We start from the raw sequence: 26,535 nt of genomic DNA, 5'->3' as shown, positions 1-26,535 counted from the left end.
GAGAGGCCAGAAAGATACTCTTCCATTATACATGGCCACTGGGAAACTTCATGCATAACTGAAGTGGCATTCTGGATCAATGGAGAAGGGTATATTCATTGATAAATGGTTAGGAAAATCAGTTTTTTAAATATTTCATGTATATATATTAATTGACGTGGCTGACTTTTGTGTATAGTGCCAGGAGAAGCTTTAAATATGTATTTGCATACCATATGCAAAAAACAGTTATTACAATTACCATTGACTTAAATGCCTAAATGTGATAATAAAACTTTGCAAATTTTAGAAGACAACGTAGGAGCACATCTTCATGTTGTCAGAGTAGAGAAAATTTTCTTAAGATTAAAAAATAAAGAACTGTTAAAGGAAATATCTGTAAGTTTATTATAGAATAAGAGGATACGTTCATCAAAGATGATCTTGGCAACAAGATCAGTTAGCAAGGAAATAGTATCCATTAAAGAAATGCTATAAATCAATAATAAAGATTCTCATAACTCGAAAATCTAAGAAAAGATGTAAAAATGCATTTCCTTTTTTAGTGACTAGCCAACGAACATATTAGAAGGAATTCCATTTCAGTAGTTACCTTGGAAATGCAAATTAAAGCCATCATGAAATACTGTTTCTTATCCATCAACCTGACAAAAATGAATAAAAAAACAAACCTGACAACATTAAGTGTGCAGAAGACATTTGAGTGCTGGACCTGTACTCATGGTGGATACTTCAACTGGTAGAACTACTAAAGGGAGCAATTAGTGAGATTGTGTATAAAGTTGAAGCTGTACATATCTTAGAAACAGGAACCCAACTTCTAGGTATGAACACTGAAGAAAATTTTCTCTCCATGTTTCTTCATTGAGAAACTCCTATACCCAGAGAGATTTGTACAAGCATTATCAGAGTAAATTTTTTTTTTTTGCTAATTTCAAAAACTTGAAAAAAGCAAAACAAAAAAACACCTGTCCATCAATAGAATATTTAAATTGTGGTAAACATTAAAAACAGAAATTGAATAACAGTTGATGAATTGTAAACATAATGCTGAATGAAAAAGCAAGTAGCGGGAGAAGGTTATGGTATTAAATCATTTATATGTTTAAAAAGGCAAAACAATCTGATATATTGCTTATTTATGTATTCACATATGTAAAACAATACATGCATGGGAGTGATAAGCATTAAATGCAGACTAGTTTAACTTTAAAGAGGAAGAAATAGGAATTTTATTAGGCTTCAGATACGGTAATGTTTCTTTTTTTAACTTTTTATATAATGATTTTTATTTTTTTCAATTATAGCTGATTTTACAGTGATATTTCTTAAGATGGGTGGTGCATTCATAGGCATTGGCTAGAGTTTATTTTCAGCCCTTTTGTATATCATAACTATTCAAAAAAAAAGTGTGACATAATTTTTCAGGGTGATAATTCATGTTTGTATATGATTATGTGCATAATCCATGTACATACACATACATGTGTTTTTTTTTATCTTATATGATTTTCCATGTGTCCAAGAGTCACCATTCCAAACTGATTCAAACTTAATGCTACTTCTTGTTTTGTAGCTGGTTACCTGCTGGTGAAACTCCACTTTTTGCAGGGATATTGGGTCTGTAATGAAAGACAGCAGCAGGTTTCCAGCCATGGAAAAGCACCAGAATCAGATGGAAAGCCTTTAAAATTCAAATTTCTAATACCACTTGTTGAGAATCTGAGATGTAGGTTTGAGGAATGTATATATTTTTAAAGAGAACTTTCTCACTGGTGTAGATCTATGGGCTTCAAGGCTCGCATTTGAATGCACGGACAGGTGACATGGATTATGGTCTAGATTAGAGTTTCACCTTGGTCTCTGAAAAGATCTCACAAAGTATAAGACACAATCAATAACCAGCTTCTGCTTTAGTGTTTTTTTAGGTTAGTGGCTCTCCAAATTTAGGCTGCATCTGAATCTCCATGAGGGCTTGTTAGAACATGGGTATGTCACCAAACAGTGGAGTAGGCAGCTCCAAGTTTCTTTACCTCCACAAAAACATCCCCAAACAAGCAGAAGCTGTCAGAACCAACTTTGTCAGAATTTTGGAAAACATTAAAGGTTTACAGCAACCAAGTTAAGTTTGAATCAGGAAAAAGGCAACATCAATTAGTAGGAAGGCTTTGTGGCACTTCTACCTGCCCTCATCCCACACCAACTGTAGCTCAGTGGCAGTCTGGAAGATGTCAGCCCACGTTCCCACTGTGGACTGGTGGTCTCTGGTTCTGCAGTGAGCAGAGCAAACCTTATCTACAACTTATTTTGTATGTTTGTTTTGTCTGGGACCATCTGAAGGACCGACGCAAGACATTTATCTATTTCATATAACTTGGAATTCTCCTAGGCTTAAAACAAAAATGGTGGACATGGCTTGAAAATACTGTGAAGCTACCAAACAACCTGGGGCAAAAGATTGCAGTTGACACTCATACCATAGACGACCTAGAGCAAGAAGGAAGAGCTGAGGAGAAATATTCATTGGGCAGTTTAAGGCATTCAGGAGCAACTCGTGTGGGGAATTCAGAAAGTTATATGCATACCCAGAGCAAGATTTATGCTCAGAAAAGATCTGATAGTATCCTAAGCTTTCATTTTGGACTGATCCCTAGGATCAGTGTAAGCATGGCTAAGTGTTAAAGGAGAGCTCTAGCATAAAGCATGCTTTTCCCCCTCCCCTGGCCCATGGTCTAAGCTCCTGGCATTCCAGGAAATCTCAGTCTAAAAACTATTTGAACATAAGCTCAGGAACAGATTTTAGTGACCAGACATAACAAGGAATACAGTCTCTGCAAAAAAATAGGTAAAAGACTAAACAAATGCATTACTGCAGTATTAAGCAACAAAATAAAACAACCCAGCAGACCCTTAGGAAGGGAGAGACTCTGATCTTCAGAGTCACTACAATATTCAGTGGTCCAGAGTTCAAATCAAACCACACGGCAAACAAAACAGAAAGGTATTGCCGTTCAAAGAAACAAAAATCAATGGACAGAAACCATTCTGGAGGAAGCACAGATGTTGGAATTACTAGATGAAGCCTTTGTTTTTTAAAATTTTTTGCTTTTTAGGGCCACACCCGAGGCAAATGGAGGTTCCCAGGCTAGGGGTCCTATTGGAGCTAAAGCTGCCAGGCACAGCCCACAGCCCACAGCCCACAGCCACAGCCACAGCCACAGCCATAGCGGGATCTGAGCTGCATCTGCAACCTACACCACAGCTTAGGGCAACGCCAGATCCTTAACCTGCTGAGCGAGGCCAGGGATCGAACCTGCATCCTAATTGTTCCTAGTCAGATTCCTTTACTCTGCGCCACGACGGGAACTCCCTAGATGAAGACTTTAAAACAACTGTCTTAAATGTGGTCAAAGAACTAAAGGAAAACGTGGACAAAGAGCTTAAGGCAGTCAGGAAAAGTGTGGGTGAACAAGTGAGGATATCAATAAAGACAAATTATAAAAAGGAACCAAATAGATATGCTGCAAATGAGAAGTACAACTAAAATGAAAAATTGCCTCAGATTCACCAGCAGATTTGAGCAGGATGAAGGAAACAATTACTGGACTAGAAGATAATTGAAATTAACCAGTCTAAGGAAAAGAAAGAAAAAGAAATGAAGGCATCTGTGGATACATGTACATTTTCACTGAAACTTCATCTTTTCACTCTTGTTACAGTTTGAAAGAAAAGGCAGGGGTAGCTTCATGGGCACTTAGCGTGGGTCAACCCATGGGGTGCTGTGCTTAGAAAGGCCCCAGGATCAGTTTAATGTTCTGCTGTTGCTATCTTCAAGTTTTTAATAATTTTTGAACAAAGGACTCTGCAAATTAGGTAGCTAATCCTGAATGGTTTATATGAGGGCTTACTTGTTTATTGTTGGACACTTTATCTAGATTGTGAGATTGACCAGGGTCAGAACTGCATCTCTCTCTCTCTCTCTCTCTCTCTTTTTTTTTTTTTTTGCTTTTTAGGGCCGCACCTATGGCATATGGAGGTTCCCAGCTAGGGGTTGAATTGAAGCTACAGCTGCTGGCCTACACCACAGCCACAGCAACTCGGAATCTGAGCCACATCTGTGACCTACACCACAGCTCATGGCAATGCTGGATCCTTAACCCACTGAGCGAGGCCAGGGATCAAACCTGCATCCTCATGGATATTAGTCAGGGGTTCGTTACCCGCTGAGCCACAATGGGAACGCCAGAACTTCATCTATTCTGTTCAGCAAATGCTTCAGATAGTACCAGGTAAATGGTTGGCAGATGGTATATGCTATGAATGTACAAGCTATGAATCTTATTTGTAAAGTATAAAGATGTCTTTTATAAAGGTAAGATTATATAAGAATATATGAAGTAGAGTATACTTATAGTGTGTGTCCCCTCCCCCTTTCTTATGAATTTAATTCTTCTTATATGCTTAACTGTACTCTAGTAATCATAGGCATGTGATCTGTCTCTTAGGGAATTCTGTTGCAGTTAGGAGTGGGTGACTGAGAGGGAGAACAATTTGTCTTTTTATGTATTCCAGCTTCAGGTGTGTATAATTCTCTGTAGATATAAGGATCCTTGCTTAAGCGCCCAAATACCTGACACAGACAGAAAACACAACAGGTGTTCTTAGACTTGGACAATCATTTTGCTGTCGAGATGGGTTGTGGGGATGAGGAATAGAGTACTAACAGTTTTGACTACTTTCTGTGTTCTATGTCTGGCCATATGTGTATTATCTTAGCAAATTACATTTCACCTTCAGAGAATCCTAATGAGAGAGTTATTTTAATTGTCCTTCCATATCCTGTTTCAAGACCCCCGTGGATACCAAAATTGATGGATGTTCATGTCCCTTATATAAAGTAACAGTACAGTTGTCTCTCCATGTCTCCTGCGGATTGTGTATCTGTGGATATGAAGGGCCGACTGTGTTATCCCTACTTCATAGATCAGTCAAGGGGGCTCAGAGAGAGAAAGCAACTTGCACGTCTCATGTAGTCTGTAAGTGATGGAAATGCGATCGAAGCTTAGAGATTCAAAGTTTTCCCAAATGTTTTTGCCCATTCATCCAAGAAATACTTCTTAGGGGTTTGCTTACCATATTCTAGTCACTGTGTGAGATGGTGGTGTATTTCAATTTAGTATACCATGTCCCATGGAGGAGACAGACCTATCTGTCTTGTGCTCTGGGCCAAAGGAACAGGTGGTCTCAGTGAGAAGCGCCAAATGGGGTGGTAATTCCACACACTCCATCTTCCTAGGAAATATCATGATTCCCTTGGTTCCCCAGTCAGAGTAGCTCCATCCAGTCACTCCCCAGAAAGGGACCTTTGAAAACTCATCTCCCCTTTAGAACCCTGTATGCCAGCTGATGCATCTGTCCATCCTTTGGCAAGGTGAAATGACTGGGGTAGGGGAAATAGGTCATTGTCTCATTACAGAAATTACCTCTATCAATTCAGTACTGCAAAAATCTCCTTGTAAAAGAGGCAGTCACTTCTCAGATGAGAGTCAGCCCATCTTCAGGCTTTTAATGTTTATCTTGTAGAAACTGCCTCCTGGGTCCAAGCACCACACCTGCTTTATGGCTCCAGAACTAAAAATGCTTATGATGTGTTTTCAGGTTAAAACTGTATTATTCCCTATTTTAAATATTAATAGGTCACTTCATAGGCAAAGTGAAAGCTCCTCACTTGTCAAAGCTACTCTCTGGGTCCTGGTGCATCCTCATGGGTAGCTGGAAGAAAAATGCTGCTGATGAAAGAGCAGATGACGGAATCACTTGCTTGGTGCTTGGCGCCTAAGCCTCTAGCGTTAGTTACTTCCTATCAGAGACACAGAACAGAAGCAGGGGATTTCTTCACTTCAAAACAGCACCCATTTGCGAAAATAGTTGGCTGGTAGTGATAGGCTTATCTGAATCTTCTGATTGTCATAGATTTTCATTATCAAGGTAGTTGCCTACTGCTCAGTTTCCCTTTGATGCAGTCTAAGCTGATTATGCTGTCACTGTTCCAGAGGGTAAAGCATGAAAGAACAAGTCTAGGTGAATCACAGTGCTTCAGAGGTTTAGGTGTTCTGACAGTTTCTAAATAGTTGAGAACCTTGGAGAGAATTCCCATCCCATAGCCTTTCACAGAGGCCAAGGCTTTCTCTCTGTGTCTGTCTCTCTGTCTGGCAAATTTGAGTCTGAAATCTTTCCCCCTACCTGGACATCACTGTCTCCTTAACAGCTAAGCTGTCACTAGGAAGTGAAATTGATGACTTTTAAAAAGGGCCACAGCTGTTGTTTTTTACCTCAGCTGGTTCCCTTAATTTTACAGATGGTAAACATATGTTTATAGGCACATAGAAAAAGAAGCAATATTGGATGCCTCCCATCTCTAATCCTTATTTTTCCTTTCATGCAGAAAGTCAAAGTCGCAGAACTGGGGGAATCTTACACATTTGTAGATTAATATTTCTGCGCATTAAGACTTTGGGAACAGCAGGACAGCTAATGATATGCTAATGAGCTGACAGTTTTTATTGATCATAATGCAAGTCGACAAGTGTCTTTCTTGGCTTTTGTGCAAGCTGGAATATTTTATTAACTGTCTTCAGGGCAGAAATGCATAATTGGTTGCATTTTGAAAATCCTCCCTGTCAGTTTCCCAAGTCTTAACTTTTTGTTAGCCTGTTGCCAAAGCTTGGGTCCTTGCCAGTTTATAAACAGCACACATCTTCATCCATGTATTTACATGCCTGGCAGGAACTCTCCCCACCCCCTTTTCCTTTCCCTTTCAAAGCAATTTGTTTCAGTGTTTTAGCATACAAAAAAAGGGAACCATTTTCTTCAGTGTAAACAGAGATCTGCAGGGAAATAAGAGCGTTAAAAAAGAATTAGCATTTGTTTGGCGGCAAAGCTGCTTTCATTTGTATCAGAAAGCTGGGAGTGTTAGAAGGGCTTGCCTAAACTTAGTTATTCCATGCATAAGAGGGTAATAATGGTGTAATTTTTCTAATCTTTTTTTTTTTTTAATTGCATCTTCCTATATTTCTTACTGTGAGAAGAGAAATGTTCTTGGAACAACAGAAATCGTGGGCATTAGTGCCCCAAACAAAAAACCCATCATCTACAACCTGCCTGGTGCAAATTTATTTTTCAGTGCCTGGTGAGCTGAGTGCAGGAGGAGGTAGAAGGTGGCAACAGGTGGATATAACAAAAAGGAAAAAAGGTTCATCTTTTTCCCCTTTCCATCATACTAATAGTAAAAATTTACTAATTTGGGCTCCCCCCCTTAGGGATTTATTTAGATCCTCAGAGTGGCCAAGATTTAGCATTGCACTAACAAGGTGCAAACAAATGATTGTTTAGCAAATTAATAATGTAAATAAGATTTCGGGGGAGACTATTAGGCTCCCTAAAAGAGCCTCTGTTTGCCAGCACTGAAAAGCTGTCTTAGCAAACTGTTCACATCTAATGCAGATAATGCACTGGGGACATTTGGATACTATCTATCCATTAAGGCAATTGAGATAGAACTTCATTTTAATAACAGGACTTCTTGTAGCACCATCTTGTTAACCCATGTAACTCTGAGACTTTCTCAAATGATATATTTTACTTACATATATGTTGCAGTGGCCCAACACTTGTTTTGAAGTTAGTAGACCTGTCGTGTATGGCCTAAGATTAAGATGTCCTTTTGGAAAGCTAATTAAAGTATCAAAAACTTAGGTTTTTTTCAGAGGTTAAATGACCAGGTGATCTGGCCCTAGATTGGTAGTTTTCCTTGGACACATCAAAATCACCTCAGAACCACTTTCAGAATTTCACACATGATCGTCCTCCCTCAAGTTCTGCTCAAATTCTGGTATGTACCCTCTGTTTAACAACTAATATTCTACATGATTTTCATAGCCCCCCCCCCTTTTTTTGAGTTCCCAGACCAAAAATCTGATACAAGCCATAGCTATGACCTGTGCTGTGCTGCCGCCATTACAGGGGCTAGGGATTGAACCATTGTCCTGGTGCTGCAGAGATGCCACCGATCCCATTGCACCACAGCGGGAACTCCCGATTTTCATAGACCCTGAATAGTTATTGAAAACTATAGTTCAATATTGTGGCAGGGAGGAAGAAATTTTCCTCTACTCTTCTAGGTTCTTTTTCTTCTAAGAATTAGATTGCCTTGAGACCAATTAACAGAAACTCAAAGTTTAATAACATGTATATGTGGGAGAGACCCAGAAAAACTGAAATGCCCCAAACCCTCACCTTAAATACCATCTTCAGCTAAAGACAAGAAGATGTAGGGGTATTGGTTTGGGACTTCAAAGGGGAGGAAGGCAAGTTACATGGAGATAGCAAAGGAAATATTTAGTAACTGAATGCTTTGTGGGGCTTCAGAGAAATAGTGGGGTTCAGAGTGGACTCTGATCCTCAGTTTCCCTCTCGTTTTCTTTGCACATACCTCTGGTGATAGGCCTGCTATCTAAATTATTGTAGTCAGTTAGTGTGAAAGTCAAAGTTTCTCCCTGAGTCTTTTGGGTCTTGGCTGTGTTCAGGTCTAAACAATCACCCTTCAGTGGATCATTTTGAGTGGCAAAGTTTGCTCACCTACAGTTGTCTAATTCATAGTTTTTAGTAATTTGACACGTGTAAGGTATTGATTGTAAAACATACTATAATAGGAACTGCAGGAGATGCTGAGGTGAAAACCTATGATTTTTGCCTTCCTGGTGTTTATAATTTAGTAATTGGATGGGTTGCCACTCAGTTCTAAATGAGCTGAGATTTTACTCTCTCTCTATTGGATGTGGATGCTATTTTCAACATGGTGAACTTGTCATGAATAAATGCTCTTGTTCCAGAAAAACCAAAAGTTGACAGCATGACAGGGTTATTCAAAGAGGGGCCCCTTGGCCTTTCATGAGAATTATCTGGGACAACTTTTAAAAAGGAAGATTCCTGGGCCCACTCCAACCCTACTGAAACAGAATCTGGGGTTGACCCAGGAATCTGAATGTTAAACAAATACTCAAGGTAATTCTTAAGAAACTGGACATTTGAGAAACACGAACATGATGAATGGTATGAAATAAAGCATAGGTCTCAAAAAGTGCAATCAAATTAGGTCTGCTAGAATAGGGCCAACCAGGGTTTCATTTTTTTTTTTTTTTCTCAGTGAAGTGTGGATACATTTAAAGTTAAATGAGGAGAAATAATAGAAATTCTATAATTTTACTCTTCATTTCTTTTTGGGAGAAGTGGCTGTGCTTTAAGGTAGGTCTTCATCTAAAGAGCTCCTCATAGATGATTTTTCTGAGAGAAATATGGCTGATCCTGCTTCTATATGCTTTTTTAGTTTGATACTTTGTAAAATTCTATTTGATAGTTTTCTAGAGAGAACTACATGCTTGGCAAATGCTGCTTTTATTAACAAATGTGCAGGCACTAAATACAGTCAGCCCTCTATCTGCAGGCTCCAGATCAACACCACCACCCAGTTTCAGTCCACTGTTGGTCGACTTCAATGATTGCTGCACTTGAACTTGCATATACAGAGGGTCTACTGTAGTGTGCCATTTCCTATAAAGGACTTGAGCATCTGCAGATTTTGATATCCATGGGGGGTGGGGGTAGGGGAAGAGGGATTCCAAAACCACTACCCTCCAACTACTGAGGGATGACTCCAGTTCATATGACAATTCAGAGCAAGACCTTTTGGTTCTTGTGGGAAGGTGCTGGGATAGACACACATGTTTGTATTTACAGGTACACACATGTACACTCAGACTTCTTTGGGTTACAGTTGCTATTTGTTTTTTGTTTTTTTTTTGTTTTTTTTTTTTAAAGCTGAGATAGGTTTAATTCATTCTTTGGTCACACATACATATTTGATGTTTTAATTTTAATTTCAATCTCATCTAATATCATCACTTTCTTATTTTTGTTGGCCTTTGGTCTCATCCATTTTTCAACTTCCAAACTTTATCACTTCAAGTGTATTTCATTAAACTGAATGTATCTGTGTTTTTTTTTTCCCCACTGTACAGCAAGGGGGTCAGGTTATCCTTACATGTATACATTACAATTACAGTTTTTCCCCCAGACAGTTGCTATTTGTACAGTGTATTATCACTCTTCTTTTAATCCAGCATGGGCTTACATCCACTCAAATAAATAAGCATTCCCATCTTGATTCATTTGGCAAGAAAAAGTTTTTATGCCAGGATGTGGGCTGACCTTTAAAACCTTTTTTTTTTCCCTCCCAGAAAAAAATACCAAATGCTTTGCATTTTTGTGATAATAGGGATTGAAAAGCTGTCAGCACTTATTTCCGTTTTTGTTCAAGTTAACATTATTGACCTTCACCTAGTGATCTGTGTAACACACGTGTGTGCTGGAGATTAAAAGTGGAAAAACAGATGTGAGGAGGGAGGCAGGTAGAAGAAAGGTGTTGGAGAGGCAATTAGTAATTTATAGTGTGACAAAATCAGTTAGTCATTAAAAAGAAATAAGAGGAATACTGCTGGGTATAACATATGTTGCTACAGGATGAGTGGATGGGATATCCTTTTAAATGGACTTTCTGTTAATTTTTGCCAAGGTAATTAATACTATGACAAATGTACTCTAGGTTCCCAAGGGCCCTTTCCATGGCTGATAAAAATAAGCATTATTTAGGCCCTTTTGACCAACAGGGAATAGATAGATGGACCCAGCCCTTTTCTGTTACGTGTATTTTCACCATGTTGGCATCCCATAAGGTGACCAACTGACGTGGTTTGCCTGGGATTCTCTCAATTTTAACGCTGAAATCCCTACATCCTGGGCAAACCTGGAGAGGTGGTTACTCTACTTCCTCCAAACTCAGACTCATTAGAGATACTTTCTCATGTGACATTTAGCTCTCACTGATGGTCTATTCTTTGATGGAAATCTATACCTATGTCTGCTCTTGATTGATTTTATTTGAAACTTGAAAGGTAGCAAAAGCACAGAGATCTAAATTGTAACAAATTCAGTTTGGACACCTGTTTCATTGACTCAGTGCTTGAGTAATGGAAGGTACTATAGATTTTGCCTATAAGCGTTTCCTTTTCCAGATAAAGCAACTGTACCTTAGAGAGGTTGGTTGACTTACCAAGTCCACTCAGTTAGCTACGAATGGATCCAGAACTTGAACTCCAAGCCCCTGACTTCCAGTTTCATGCTTTTTTCAAGTTCCTCAAATGTGCTTGAAACATACCCTGGCCTCTCAAAGGAGTTATTAATTTGCTTTGAAAAAACTGAGCAACTTTGTGCCAGGAAGAAGCTAATTGACTTAGATGTGTCCCATTAATTTTTCCCTGGGATTCCCCTGTAAGAGATGATGAATTCCTTTTGAGGAGCTCTGCCAGGGACCTTCTACCCGTGGTGAGGCTGTTTCCTCTTGTAATCACAACCACTGTGCCATCCTCAAAGAAGAAAAGGTTAATAAAAATATCTCATTGTGAGGGAGAGGCATTGTGATCTTATTATTTCTATTAATACTTCCAATTAATATTTTATCTTGAAATAATTGGCAGAAATAGCACTTGCCAATTACCTTCTGTTTAAAAGATGAGCACATAACCATTGAATGTTATTCCCTCTAAAAGACTTTCAGCCCTATCATAAGCCTATATTTTATTTATAGATTTAGCTCAATATTCTGAACCAGCTTCCACATCTTCCATCTGTTTGGTAATATCACTTCCGTCAAATCAGGAAAAAAATACCCTAAAAACAGCATCTTGAAATTCAGCTTGAAAAATCCCAAAGCCAAGTCAGTATTTTCACTGAGACATTCTTAAATTAGGGCTGTTCTTCCAGACTAAGTTGCAGAATTAAAACCAACCTTTTATTCACAGTGAGATGTTGAGCAAATCTTAAGACTCACCAGCAGGAGTTCCTGTTGTGGCTCAGCAGTAACGAACCTGACTAGTATCATGAGGATGAGGGTTCTATCCCTGGCCTTGCTCGGCAGGTTAAGGATCCGGCATTGCTGGGAGCTGTGGTATAGATTCCAGACGCAGCTCAGATTAGTGTTGCTATGGCTGTGGCATAGGCCAGCAGTTGTAGCTCTGATTCGACCCCTAGCCTGGAAACTTTCATGTGCTGTGGATGCAGCCCTAAAAAAAAAAAAATAAGACTCACCAGCAAAGATTCATGTTACTCAATTAGCTGAGAGCAAGATTGTTACGGATTTTCCCCCATGTCTAATTTTATTTCCTTGACTAAATCAATCAATAAAACATTTTGGTCTAATATGTTTCTGTGATCTCTTTTTCCTGCTTAAAAAAAATCCTGTAAATCAGCAGTACTTAATGTTCTAGGATGACCAGAGCATTGGCATTGAGGAGAATTTTTATAGCAACAATGCCTTTTTAGTTGGGCAGTTTAAGGACATTGACTGATGGATCCTAAGTACTGTGATGTCATTAGCACAAACCAGTGGTAACTAATTGTAGCTTTCTCAAGATGAATGGACATTTCGAGGTTTCTAGAACAGCATGGTTTGGAGTAGGTCGTTGTGGACTAAGGCTAACTCACCTGAATGAGGTATCAGTCTTGCCAAAAAAAAAAAAAAAGTCTTTCCTTGCAGAGAGCATGTGACAGGGGCCATTGGAACTGGTAACTGTAATATTGATTGCTGCTTCTCTTTTCTGTTGTCAAGGGGATTATCCAAGAGGGGAAAATCATCTTTATGCCTAATGCCTACATAACACAGTGTCCAAACCTGAATCGCAGTAAGTAGCAACTTAAAGCATTTGTGAATTCTTAATATTGTATAACTTGTTGATAATATCAGAGAAATGCCTCAAGAAGGATACACACAAACTATTTGAATTCTTAGCCTATGAGGTGATCGGGTTAGATTTCTTATGTAAACTATATACTCCTTTGGCTTTTTGAAAAGCTTATGTATTATTTGTAGAATTAAAATGTGAAGGCAAAAAAAGATTACATGAGAAGTTTGGGAACTTTAGATTGATACAGAGAGTTATGTTTGATATAATTGTATATGTACATAAACTATTTTTTAAATTTCTTGGATATAAGTTTCCTTTTACTCTTCTGTGACAATTCATAATTCTTCAGTCCCAATAAAAATGAGGGTTTAATTTAAATTTAGAAATATTTTATTTTATTTTATTTTATTATTATTATTTTGTCTTTTTGCTATTTCTTGGGCTGCTCCCATGGCATATGGAGGTTCCCAGGCTAGGGGGCGAACTGGAGCTGTAGCCGCCGGCCTACGCCAGAGCCACAGCAACGCGGGACCCAAGCTGCATCTGCAACCACAGCTCATGGCAACGCCGGATGGTTAACCCACTGAGCAAGAGCAGGGACCCAACCCGCAACCTCATGGTTCCTAGTCGGATTCGTTAACCACTGCGCCACGACGGGAACTCCAAAATTTAGAAATATTTTAAAATTAAAAACATACTGCCCTTCTTTTCAGATAGTCCTTGTTCCTTTCTTTTTGCTTAGTAATAAAAGGAAAAGACAGAGATCCAAAAATCCTCTGTGAACTCACTCTGATTAAGTAGTAAAACCCATCTACATAGTCAAACAACGATGGTTTAAAAATATTTTTTCTTGTATTAGCACAGCATCAACATTTATTTTATGTTTTCTCTATTGAGCTTGTCCAACTTGCAGTGATTTCTTAAGCCTGGTGCAAGGAATAATGGATTTACAAGAGCTTTTGGCCAAGATGACTGCAAAAGTAGGTATCTAAATTTCACTTGTGATGTTTCATTTCTTTCTCCATCCTATCTGGAATTTAGACTGATAGGCTATAATGGAAACATTTTTAGCTTTGGCATTGGCAGTATGTTACTATAAAAATGGTTTATTCTTCCTTGAAATAGGACAACCTATAGTAAACATAACCATTTACGTCTTTGATACTATTAGGCTGTATCAAAATGTTTACTTGAAAAACGTTTGAAAGAAAGAGGCAATATGTATCACTCTGGATTCCCTGGGAGTGGAAAAGGAATTTGCCTGCTGGCTGTTAAACTAGTAACACTGAGAGGTGATATATGGGCAGAGTCACTGCTGCTTATAAGCTAATGCATTTTGGATGTAAGAATAATTGCCAATAATCAGAAGGGGCAATATAGCCATTGTTAGGAACAGATTACTGTCACGGGCAGGCATTCTATCACGTTTTTAATATGTGATTCATTTCAGGAGTGATCTTGAGTTAAGTAGTTAAGGGAGGCAAAGTTTGTCTTTCAACACCTTCAGTTTTATAATTCTGCACCTTTCCCTCCTCTCCTCTCCATCATCCAGTTAACAAGCATCTTTTGAGGATCTGCTGTTTGCCAGGCACTCGGTTAGGCACCTAGCAGGCAGTGATGAAGAGGACACGACTTGTGCCCCAGGGACATTCGTATTGGGTGGCAGAGCTGGAAATGCAAACAATTAGGGGCTTTAATATACATTCATAAGATTTAGATTGATAATGAAGAGCCCTGAGCCTTGTGGAGAAAAGCACTAAGTAGAAAACGTGGCTAATGCTGTTGTTATGATACCAATCAGTTGTGGACATGAGTTCCGGCCTAGGGCAAAGAAAGAATTAGGTTGGGCCTAAGAGACATTATATTCTGCAAAAGGAAGAATTTTAATAACAGTGAAAATGATACATTAATCCTCTTCCACCTGCGGCTGTGACTGCTCCTGCTGTCAGCCATCGCACTTGGGAAAAAAATTGGTGGGCAGGTAAGCGTTTGGGAGGTAGGGCTGTATTTGGCATGCAGAGATTGTGCTACTGGAGATAATGTTTCTGTTTCAAACTAGGTTTTTGGCCAAGTCCTCTTTTGTCTGAAGAGGAGAGACCAGAGCACGTCTGTAGAGAGAGTAACTAAAACTGAGGTTCGAGAGCTTTTCACTTTAGAGTGTTGTGGAAATGTGAAATGCAGGCAATTATTTGCCTTCCCAGCTTGTGGCCTATAGAGGCTTTTATTTCATATTGTCTGGAGCAGCTTGATCTCGATACTGTTAATTATATTGTAGCTTGCTACCAAATTTTTGGAACAAGAAACATGCCACTCTGCTGCAGGAGATCATGATTCTCCATCTCCCAGCTCTAAGGGTGCCCTTTCCATTCTCATTCTTCCCTGTTGCAGGAATGTCATTTTTCTCTTTTTAGTGTACATTATCTGGCAGCCACATTGAGCTTGGTCCTAAAAGCATTACGTACAATGGGCATTTGGGAGTCAGAAGATGTTTAATTACAGGCAATTGCAAGCAGAAAATGGTTTCATCCACCTTCTAAACAATGCCCTCCACCTCTGACACTTTGTAAGATTTATAAATCTTATTTATTCTAAACTGTGATTAGAATTACAACTAGAAAACCAAGTACTTCAATTTTCACTGCAAAATTTGGAATCTATGATAATCTAGAAGACGAGTTGGCAAACTTTTCATATAAAGGGCTAGCTAGTAAATTTCTGTCTTTGGAAATCAAGAAGCAAAATCAAGAATATGATGTATTATTTCACTTCAGTATAATCATTTAAAATACATGAAAAGATGCCCCAAATCCCTAATCACCAGGAAAATGCAAATCAAAACCAGAGTGAGATACCACTTAACAACTGTCAGAATGGTTATCATCAGAAGGAACGCAGGTAACAAGTGCTGATGAGGATATGGAGAAAAGGGAACCTTCATACACTGTTGGTGGAAGTGGAAATTGGTGCAGCCACTGTGGAAAATAGTACAGGGGTTTCTAAAAATAGAACTACCATATGACTTAGCAATTTCACTCCTGAGTGTATATATCCAAAACACCAAAAAATGTTAATTTGAAAAGATAATTGCACGTCAATGTTCATAGCAGCATTATGTACAATTGCTAAGGAATGAAGCAGCCTGAGTGTTCAACAGATGAATGGATGAAGATGTGGTATGTAATATGTGTGTGTGTGTGTGTGTATGTGTGTGTACACACACAAAGACATACTATGGTGTAATACTCAGCCATAAAAAAGAAGGAAATTTTGCCATTTTCAACAACATGGATGGATTTGAGCATTATGCTGAGTGAAATAAGTCAGACAAAAAGACAAATACTGTATGACATCACTCGTAGATGGAATCTAAAAAATACAACAAACTAGTGAATATAACAAAAAAGCAGACTCACAGATACAGAGAACAATGTAGTGGTTACCAGTGGGGAGATGAGAAGGGGAGGGGCAGTACAGAGGTAGGGGAGCAGGAGATACAAGCTATTAGGTATAAAATAAGCTACGAGTATATATTGTACAACAAGGGTATATAGCCAGTATTTTATAATAAGTATAAATGAAGCTATAAAAATTTAAGAATTGTGAATCATTATGTTGTACACCTGTAACTTATATATTACTTTACATCAGCTATACTTCAATAAAATGATATAACCATTGAAAAGGTAAAAATAATTCTTAGCTCACAGACCACACAAAAATAAGTGGTGGGCCAGATTTGGTCCATGGGCCTTAGTTTGTTGACCCTTGCTCTAGAATAAGCTGGAAAGACATGTACACTAGGTAGTATTTATTGAGCATTTACTATGTGTTAGTTACAATGCTTAAACTTTTAATACTCACTGTCTCTTTAATGCTTATAACAATCCTCTGAGCCCACTGTCCAGATGGAAAAACTGAGTTCCAAGTAAGTTATGTAACTTTTTCCAAGAAAAGTATATGACAAAGCTGGGACTCAGATTCTGAAGGTTGGATCATGACTGAGAAAGTGTGTGTTTGGAAGAGAGAGGATTAGAAAGAGAATGAAAGGATATAAAGAGGGAATGACTGATGGGGAGAGGGAGGTGGATGCACCCAGTAGGAGGATGGCAAAATCAGCGAGAAGAATAAGCAAATAAGAGGAGTATGTGTTCAGATGGTACCTGTTGGGAGTGAAATGTGAGCATGAGATTTTAGCAGCTTTTGGAAAAGGAAGGTCAGCACGAGAAGGCCCCTCAACTCACCCCATGGTTATAGTCACTTGTGTTCCTTGGATAGATGTAGGAATTTTCTAAGTTCTGGGTTCACACTGTGGTTCTGCCAAGATCACACAGGGGCCACTTCTATTGCAATAGCTCCTTAAGTGTTTTCAGATCATGTAGACTGCTCAGAATTAGACTGTAGACCTAGGATCCACCAGGTGAATTCAGCAAAAAATTGTTTAAGCATTCGGGGAAGATATTTCTGTCCAGCCAGTACTGCAGTCTGAATGGGAAAGTCTTCCTTTCATGCCCGGGGTAAGCCTTGTTTCTTTTTTGTTCACTCTTAAGCTGAGGATACAGTGTTTGGGGTCCCACCTTTATGTAGCTGTTTCCTTTAAGACATCCTGCCTTGTTCTCTACCTCCTCTCCCCATCCCCCTGTGCAGCCATCAAGGTGGGAGTTCAAGGGCTCCATGTTTTGGCTGATATCACGGAGGTCAGCTTTGGAGCTAACTGACTTCCCCCAATCCCTGGCTGTCCATTTGTTTTGGCCACTGTGTCTTTCTTCCTTTTTGGTCAGCTCTGTGATTTTTTTTTTTTTTGTCTTTTTTAGGACCACACCCGAGACATATGCCAGTTCCCTGGCTAGGGGTCAAATCAGAGCTGCAGCTACTGGCCTACACCACAGCCACAGCAACTGCAGATCTGAGCCGCATCTGCAGTCTACATTACAGCTCATGGAAATGCCGGATCCTTAGCCAACAAGGCCAGGGATCGAACCTGTGTCCTCATGGATACTAGTCAGGTTCACTATCACTGAGCCACTAGACGGTAACTCCAGTGATGATTTTTTGGAAGTTTTTATTTGTATATTTTATCCAGCATTTTAGTTGGTTCAAGCAGTGAGGTCCGTCAGGGTACTTAGTCTGCCGTCTTGGTAGAAGCTGAGTGAAGCATCCCTTGGAAGAGTGAAGGAGATGATCTGGAGAGATAAGCCAAAGTGGAAGGTAGGTAGGATTCCTGGGTGCAAAGAGAATTCTATGGCACAAAATCCATCTGGACTTGGGCTTTGCCTTTAGTTAAATAAGCTGAACATGGCAAGATTTAGCTGATGGGTTTGAAGGTTTGGTTTGTTTCTGAAATATTGGCTACCTCCATACACAGATGCCAAATAGAAATGCGGAGTCAGAGTTGGAGGAAACAGAAAAAAGTAGCTTTAATTGCCAGACAAAACGGGAACATAACAGCCTAGTGCCTCAAGGATTTTTCCCCTCCTGGAGGGGGGGTAGTGAGGGGTCTCATAGTGTTGAATGATCAGGGCGTGATCAGCTCGTGTACATTTTCCTGATTGGTTGGTGACGAGGTAATTGGGAGTCAATGTCATCAACTTTCTGGTTCCATCTGGTCTGGGATCTGTGTGCTTGTAGGCAGTATACGGTTGACTTCTTACACCCGGCGGGGCTTTAGCACCTGCCAAGCAGCTCCAAGGACATGGTTCAGAATGTTATCTATAGTACTTGAGGAAAAACTAAAGGTCCTTAACTTCACTGAATGGCTAAACTGTTATTACTCTGTCTTGTGACTGTTTTTCCTTTTTCTCTGTATTTTCTCACCTCTCTGATTAAATCTCATCTTGGACAAAAAGGCAGGTAGAAGATATGAGTGGGGGTCCACTTTGGGAAGGCCTCTTACAGTTCTGCTCAGTTAGATTTTGAGTTGTCCAGGATCTGTGATTAAAATAGTTATTAGTCATAGAGGTCACAGTGGAGATAGAAAATGGGCTTTGGAGTCAGGCTGATCTGATATTGAATCTCATTTTTATTACTTCCTTGAATGTTTACAGCCTGGAATGAGTCACTGGGCTTGATCCAGCTACAGTTTCCCCATATGTCAAATGGTGGCAATTATTCTTTGTTTTATAAAGATTCTATGAGGGTTGGTATCAGGGCCCTGTTCTAGAGCTAGGTGCCAGGAGGTCTTGGAAAGCAAGAAGATGTCCTCACACTTGGGTCACTGTGGAAACCATGGAATCCTACCAGAGAACAAGCCCACAAGATGGACAGGAGTTGGTAGCCAAAATCACATTAAAACAGATAGGCACAGACATCACATCAGCTCAGGATTGTGACTTGGAGGGTTTCCTGTTTCTTTTCTCCTTTCAAAGTAGGGGATGCTCGAGAAAAACTGTTCTCTTAACTATAGGACATATCAGGGGAGCAGCTTGCTTGCAGGTGAGAGAGGTCAGGGTACAGAAGAGCTCATGCTCTCTCGCTCTCTCTTTTTAGGGCTGTACCTGTGGCATATGCGAGTTCCAGAGCTGCAGCTTCTGACCTCCACCACAGCCACACACAGCAACACAGGATCCAAGCCACATCTGCGACTTGTTTCACAGCTTGCAGCAATGCCAGATCCTCAAACCACTGAGTGAGGCCAGGGAGGGAACTTTTATCCTCATGGACACTTGTTGAGTTCTTAACTTGCAGAGCCACAATGGGAGCTCCCAGAAGAGCTCTCTTGAAGAATCCTAACATTCTGGCAAGACCATGCTTCTTCAAGGTGGAGAAGGTTCAGGGAAGGTGTCCCCTGCCATCTCCCCTAAGTGATCCACAGGAGGCCACCAATCCCCAGGCTTATTCTGGAAATTCTCCCTGCTGAGCCAGATACCCAGTGAGAGGGTCAGGCTCTTTCCTGCTCGTGCATCCCATCTGTGCTGGAATCGCATTCTCCTGTCAAGCTCAGGAAGAAGCTGGAGATGGAGAATTTTTTTATTACTTCTGTTTAATTCTTTGACAGATCTATTTCTGTAGATCAAACAGAACTTGGAGTAGCATTTCAGCTTGTAACACTTAAATTTCTAGACGTTCATTGTTTTGAGGGGCTCAATAGTGATTTTTGAATTAAGCTTAAAGGTTTAACACAATAGATTTCTTTTTTCCCTTTGTTATAGCAAATGCCAAAGAAATAATATTTCAAAGGAAAAAAAAAGCAATCTACCACACGACTAATGTGCTTAAATTCATTCATTGACCTCTTACTGTGAAAAAGGCCTCTGTTGTCTGTCTTTGAATGTGTACAGTTAAGAATAAATGATTTGGTCTATGGTTGCTTAGATAAATATGTGAACAAAACTAAGACAGAAAAGAGATGTAGATTTGATACTGTGTCTATTTTGGATTTGCAGGCATTCTTGGAGAAAATGGCAGGTAGTGTAGAAATAGCTTTTGAAAATGAATTTGTATAAATTCAGCATGCTAATTCCAGTGACAGAAAATGCAGTTCATTTTTGGATTCAGAGTTGTTTTTCTCCTTTATTGTTGCTTCAGGATTAGCAGAGGGAAAAGGAAGACAAGATCACATATTAAGTACCTTTGAAAAAATTAGCTTTTAGCCTTAATATTCCTTTGTCTTTGTGTCTGATGCTTTCTTATTATTACAGAGATGAGGGCTTTTCACTTTTGTCAGAAAAGCCTAAATATATTAAAAAATAAAAACAAAGCTCAGAAGGGAAACACAGTTGGCCCTGAGAACAGCTTCCATTGTATTAAAACTGAACCTTTTCCTTGGAATAGAGTTTTGTAGATGAGCGTAACTCAGCTTTGTTTGAATAATACTGGAAATTGACAATATTGCCTTTAGGCATGCTCCTAGATTTTCAGAAAACTTGGATAGATACAGAATTGCCTTTTGGATCACTTGGTCTTTATGAAGTCCCAGTCTGGCAGTGCTACAGACTCTAGGGTTGTTCCAGCATTTCATAGTAAGGCAGGCACTTTCCTCTCACAAACAGATTCTTCATTCTGAGTCAGTTTCAGGCAAGATTTCATTTTAGTTCAGCTCTTTCTTGATCATTCCAAGGTCATACATCTATCACTACTTTATGTGGGAACTACTGAGGCTATAAAGATGAAGTAAAGATAATATGTGATAAGTTACAGCTTCCTTTGTACTATCTTTTACTGATGGATGGTTTTGGTCACCTGTATCACCAGACTCCTGGAGGTATATGCTATCTATATTTTTTCAAGAATTCCCAAAGAACTTAATTTCTAGAAACATCCATTCTAGAAACTCCATGATTAGGCTGGGGATTTAAATGTAAACTGAATTTTTAAAAGATTATGTATAGTAGGAGTTCCCTTCATGGCTCAGTGGTTAACAAACCTGACTAGGATCCATGAGGTTGTGGGTTCAATCCCTGGCCTTGCTCAGTGGATCAAGGATCTGGTGTTGCAGTGAGCTGTGGTATAGGTCACAGATGAGGCTCAGATCCCACGTTGCTATACCTCTAATTAGACCCCTAGCCTGGGAACCTCCATATGCCTTGGGTGCTGCCCTAAAAAGAAAAAAAGAAAAAAAAAACAACAAAAAGCTAACAACAACAATAACAAAACAAGATTATGTGTAGTAGAGGAGTCACAGGAAGCTAATATTTCAGACACAGTCAACCCTCAGTTTTTTCAGGGCTGACTATAGTGCATATGGTTTGTTGAAGCTCCTATTTGTGTTTCACTTCTTAGTACTACTGACCATGACAGGCAGATGAGGAACAGTTCTTCTCAAATTCCAAAAGTTTAGAGAATGAGGATGGAATAAGTGACAAAAACCAAAGGTGGAGGTAGACATGAATTCCATTTCCAGAGATTAGTACTTTTATGAGTAATCGAGGGGAGACTGTATGGTCTGGAAACCATGGAAAATGAAGAAAGATGGTATGAGTCATCATTAGCTAGAATCAACCACTATACCAAAAAGAGTGCCTTGAAATAGTCTTAGTTTGTAACAAAAGTTGATTTGATCTTCTGTATGGGGAAAATACCAAGGCAGGGATGTATATGTATGATTGAGAAGGAAAAGAAACTATTTGATGAATTTTTTAGGCAGTTGTATTTGTTTTTCAACATAGTGGTCTGTTTTTCAATATGGTGATCGCCATATAAGGAGAAGGGAAGATGTGTGATATTGCTATGGCGTTGAGTTTCTCCTTGGTATGGATGTGGCAACAGAGAGATCACAGCAAATTTCAAGTTTTGGGTACCATATGTTTGAAGGCAGACTGGAGTAATCTACGTGAAAGTGATCAAGAGAGAGGGTTGGAACCATAACATGAGCTACTGGGGGTACCTCGTGGGGCTGAATGTGGTCAGGAGCAGGCATGAGGTTGGGATAACCTCAAATGTTTATAGAGAGATTGATTTGTTCAGGATGGGTTACAAGGCAAAACCAGGTCTAATAGGAAAAAAAAAAGGAGAGAAATTTCTCAGCTCAAACCAAGAAAGATGATTCAAACATCCAGAGCTAACCAAGAAAAGTAGCTTTCCTTGGAAGGTAATGAGGGTCCTATCACTGTGGGATGTGTACACTGAGGCTGGATGATCACTTGAAGGGGTTACTTGGGATGTCATTGAAACTTTATAGACTCTTTGCTGTCAGAGATTCTAAGATTCTGTGATTAGTGGTAGAACGTTGGGTGACCTAGAAAAAGGATAAAAGGTTCTTTTACAAAATCCTGATCTCACCTGGGGGCTTGGTTGCCTCTCCTGACCTTGTATGAACACTGGAGTAGATTCCTGGGGCTTTCTATGTGGAGGATTCTGACCTGGAGAGAGACAAGATCTGTCTACCACTCACCTTTTTTTCTGTCTCCAGCTCCCCTGAATTTTTCATAAAAGGGAAGCAGTGACTTTCAGTTTGTAAACCATGACACTCTAGTTAGTGTGTGAAGAACAGGGAGAGGATGGTGGGAGATAAATGTTCAGTGCTCTGAGTTACTGATTAGATCTCCTGTAAACATTGTAACAAGTCCTTGAGAACACATTCATTACAAGTGTTTCTGTGTGGGCTTGAGCTAAAAGCACACCATTGATGAACACCCATGAGGTCCCTGAGATACAATTTAATGTCTCATTTGGTGCTCATTAGACCATGGGAGCCAATATGTCTTCAATTTAGAATGATTCCACCTCATGTGAAATTAAAAATTTTTTTTTTTCCTGAAAAACAAACAAAAACCAGATCTGGCTAAGAATCAGTCAGTTTCTTTGAGCATTTTTTTCTCCTCCAGTGGTGGATTTATTTTTCTTGTTGCGATGAGCTCTGTTAGGACATTGCAATTGAATTACAGAAATTACATGCAGTCACTCTTGTTTGCAGCTAAACTATGCAGAGACTAGACTGAGTCAATTGGAAAACTGTCACTGTGAGAAGACGTGTCAAGTGAGTGGACTGCTCTACAGAGACCAAGACTCCTGGGTTGATGGTGATCACTGCAGGAACTGCACATGCAAGGTAAGCCTCTTGGTACATACACAGATTCCCAGTTTGAAGGGCACATTTGTGCTAATTATTGTGTGATCCAGTTCTTTATAATGCTAACTCTCAGAAGCATTACCTTTTTACTAAGTGCCTATTTAGTAGTCTGAGCAGTTGTGAAAAGGGAAGCCTGAAAAGTGTCATCACAAATACAAATACTTATTAAAGGGCAAGCAGATTTTAATTTCTAACACACTCTAACATGATCTAATGTTATTAAGCTTGCTAACTGGAGTTTGGAGGTTAAGAGTATTGGAGGGAGGAAGGCTCTCCTTTAGTTTTCAAACCACCTAATGGTTCACATCATTCACAGATTTTCTCTGCTAGAATAAATACATATTTTTAAACATTATCTTTTTTTTTTTTTGTCTTTTTGCCATTTCTTGGGCCGCTCCCACGGCATATGGAGGTTCCCAGGCTAGGGGTCTAATCGGAGCTGTGGTTGCCAGCCTACGCCAGAGCCACAGCAACGTGGGATCCGAGCCGCGTCTGCAACCTACACCACAGCTCACGGCAACGCCGGATCCTTAACCCACCGAGCAAGGCCAGGGATCGAACCCGCAACCTCATGGTTCCTAGTCGGATTCGTTAACCACTGCGCCACGGTGGGAACTCCAATTTTTTTTTTTTTTTCCTTCTTTATTGACCGCCCCAAGGCATATGGAGTTCCTGGGCTAGGGATCAGATCTGAGCCACAGTCAGTTCCTTTAAACTACTGTGCTGGCCTAGGATGGAACTTGCGTCCTGGTGCTGCAGAGACACTGCTGATCCTGTTGTGCCACAGTGGGAACTCCTAGAATACATTTTAAAAGGAGGTTTAATTAGTTTCTAGATGTTTTCATTGTATTGTACAAGGTATCCATCATCTATTTCAGAGAATTTCCTCCCCGCCCCCCAGCCCCATGACTTTCCTGGTATCCATTATTTATACACTTCTTGATCTGTTTCAGAGAGTTACAAGAGCACACCCCACCCCAAATTAGTATGTAATCCCTGTCCAGTTGAAATTATTTGATAAATATCTGAAGCATGTCATTGTTTGCAAAAATACAAAACGATTGTTAGTGCTTGAACAATGATTGACAGGGTCTGCAAAAGGTGTTATTTATGTTCTTGTAAAAATAGGCTTTTTGTTTTCTAACTAATCTACTTAGTCCACATGGGCAGGTGGAATGAAGCCAGTGATGTATATCAGAAAAGTAATTGAGGTGGCACAGGTTCATTCAGGCTGGAGAAAATACTTTATTTGTGGTCCTGGAGTGGACTGGGAATTTCTCACACGGCTTCTTTTTTCCTGATGAGGTTTCTGGGTTGAGATGTGAGCTTTTTCCACAAAGGGAACTTTCAAAGAAGTCTTCTGCTGAGATTCCTTTCCTTGTCCATCTTTCCTCAGAGTGGTGCTGTGGAATGCCGAAGAATGTCCTGTCCCCCCCTCAATTGCTCCCCGGACTCCCTCCCCGTGCACATTGCTGGCCAGTGCTGTAAGGTGTGCCGACGTAAGTACTGACAGAATGTCAGAGTGGTCCTCTGTACTTGGAGGTCGATTTAGCCCCCTGATCTTTAGGCTATGATTGATTAACACTGATGAAATGAATTACTAGTGGTTGGTGTAATAGCAGTCTATGGGCAGACAGTTTGATAGGCTATTGAAAAAAAAATCTTGCCTCCACTCTAATTCTTCTTCTTCCCATTCTTTTTTTTTAGGGCTGCACCCACAGCATATGGAGGTTCCCAGGCAGGGGGTTGAATTGGAACTATAGCTGCTGGCCTATGCCATTGCCACAGCAACACCAGATTGGTGGACCTACACCACAACTCATGGCAATGCTGGGTCCTTAACCCACTGAGCGAGGCCAGGGATCAAACCTGCATCCTCATGGATGCTGGTCAGATTGGCTTCCACAGAGCCATGATGGGAACTACCCCACTCTTATGTAGAGGGAATTGGTGTTCATGAGGATGAAGTCCCTTGTCCAGGGTTGAGCAACTGGTGGTGGGTGGAGCTGATCTGTAGAGTCACAGCTCCAGTGCTCCATGTGCTTTGGTCCCCTCGTTCCGAATGATCAAGTTAAGGGCCATGTTGTGTGTTTGGGCTATCTGAGGCCTTGGTTAGGTTTACTGTTAGCAATTTCAGGATTGAACTTCAGCTAAAATACTGAAACAGTTTGCTTCAAAGTTGGCTTGTCCAAATTATATAATGATTTAAAAATATGTTTCCCTCTGTATTACAAAGAACACTATTTCAAGTGAAATAGTGAAATGAACACTGAGACAAATGGTAAAAGTAAAAGCAATCATTTAGATTGCTTGATATGTGCCAGTTACTATGGTAGGTGATCTAATTCTATTAGATTATTGAATTCTCACTGCAATCCTTTGGGTGGGGATCATTATTTTGTAGGAAGGTTAGAGAAGATAACAAGTTTGCAAGCTAATGAGTGACAGATGTGAGATACATAATGACTTCTCTCTAACTACAAAGGTCAAAGTCTTTTTTATCAAACCATATGCTCTTTTATGGGAAAGGAGAGTTTAGGTTATAAATGTGGCATCCTATTTTTTTTCAAAATTATTACTCTACTGAAAAATACCAACATCACTAGTTCAAGTGACAATGGTGTAGCTTTTTGACAAGAATAGCATGTCACCTATATGACAATGGAAGTGAGGATTAGCTGGTCTGGTCATACCAGCACAAATCTTTCTTACACTCTTTCAAAAGGAATTTTGGAAAAGTCCTTCTTTTTATGGTTGGCCTAGTATACCCATTACTTTGGAGAATGTATTTGGAGTTGATCTAAAAAGAGAAACTTTCTTTCTTTCTGTTCCAAGTCATGTCTGGTAATACAGGTAAATCATGAGCCTAGATATTGAGATTATAGTTCAATTCCATCATGGGTAGATAGTAGGTATAGTAGGTATAGATTATTTTTTCTTTCTTGTTATTCTGTTTAGCAATCAACAGGGGAAGAAGTTGAAAAACTAAAGAATTTGGTGTTAAAATATGAGGTACGTTTCATCTGTTATTTTGAGCTCTGTGGACAGATCTGTGAATCCTGTTTCTTGGAAGTTGTTTGCACACTGGGGTAGATGAGTCCTTCAGCTGTTTTGTGTATTAAGCTTTTGATTTTCTAATTGTAAAAATGATGTAGCATTTGAAAACACAGAGAAGGGTAAAGAAAAAGATGGAAAAATCACCCTTAATGCCACTACTTGGAAACAAACACTTTT

At 39.7% G+C, this 26,535-nt stretch overlaps 1 protein-coding gene across 4 annotated transcripts in view; it reads left to right on the top strand.

Moving 5' to 3' along the window:
- NELL1 (neural EGFL like 1) overlaps window positions 1-26,535 on the top strand; it is a 945,441-nt gene that overhangs the window by 204,623 nt on the left and 714,283 nt on the right. For all 4 annotated transcript variants that reach the window (XM_021085298.1, XM_021085297.1, XM_021085300.1 and 1 more), the window contains 4 exons: window positions 12,722-12,794; window positions 13,695-13,777; window positions 23,146-23,280; window positions 24,698-24,800. In XM_021085298.1, the coding sequence (XP_020940957.1) occupies window positions 12,722-12,794; window positions 13,695-13,777; window positions 23,146-23,280; window positions 24,698-24,800 (394 nt within the window). The remainder of the gene's footprint in view (window positions 1-12,721; window positions 12,795-13,694; window positions 13,778-23,145; window positions 23,281-24,697; window positions 24,801-26,535) is intronic.

The sequence above is a fragment of the Sus scrofa genome, chromosome 2 (genome assembly GCF_000003025.6).
Source record: "Sus scrofa isolate TJ Tabasco breed Duroc chromosome 2, Sscrofa11.1, whole genome shotgun sequence".
Classification (NCBI taxonomy): Eukaryota; Metazoa; Chordata; class Mammalia; order Artiodactyla; family Suidae; genus Sus; species Sus scrofa.
The sequence above is the reverse complement of the archived record's forward strand: the minus strand, read 5'-3'. Positions and strand labels throughout refer to the sequence as shown.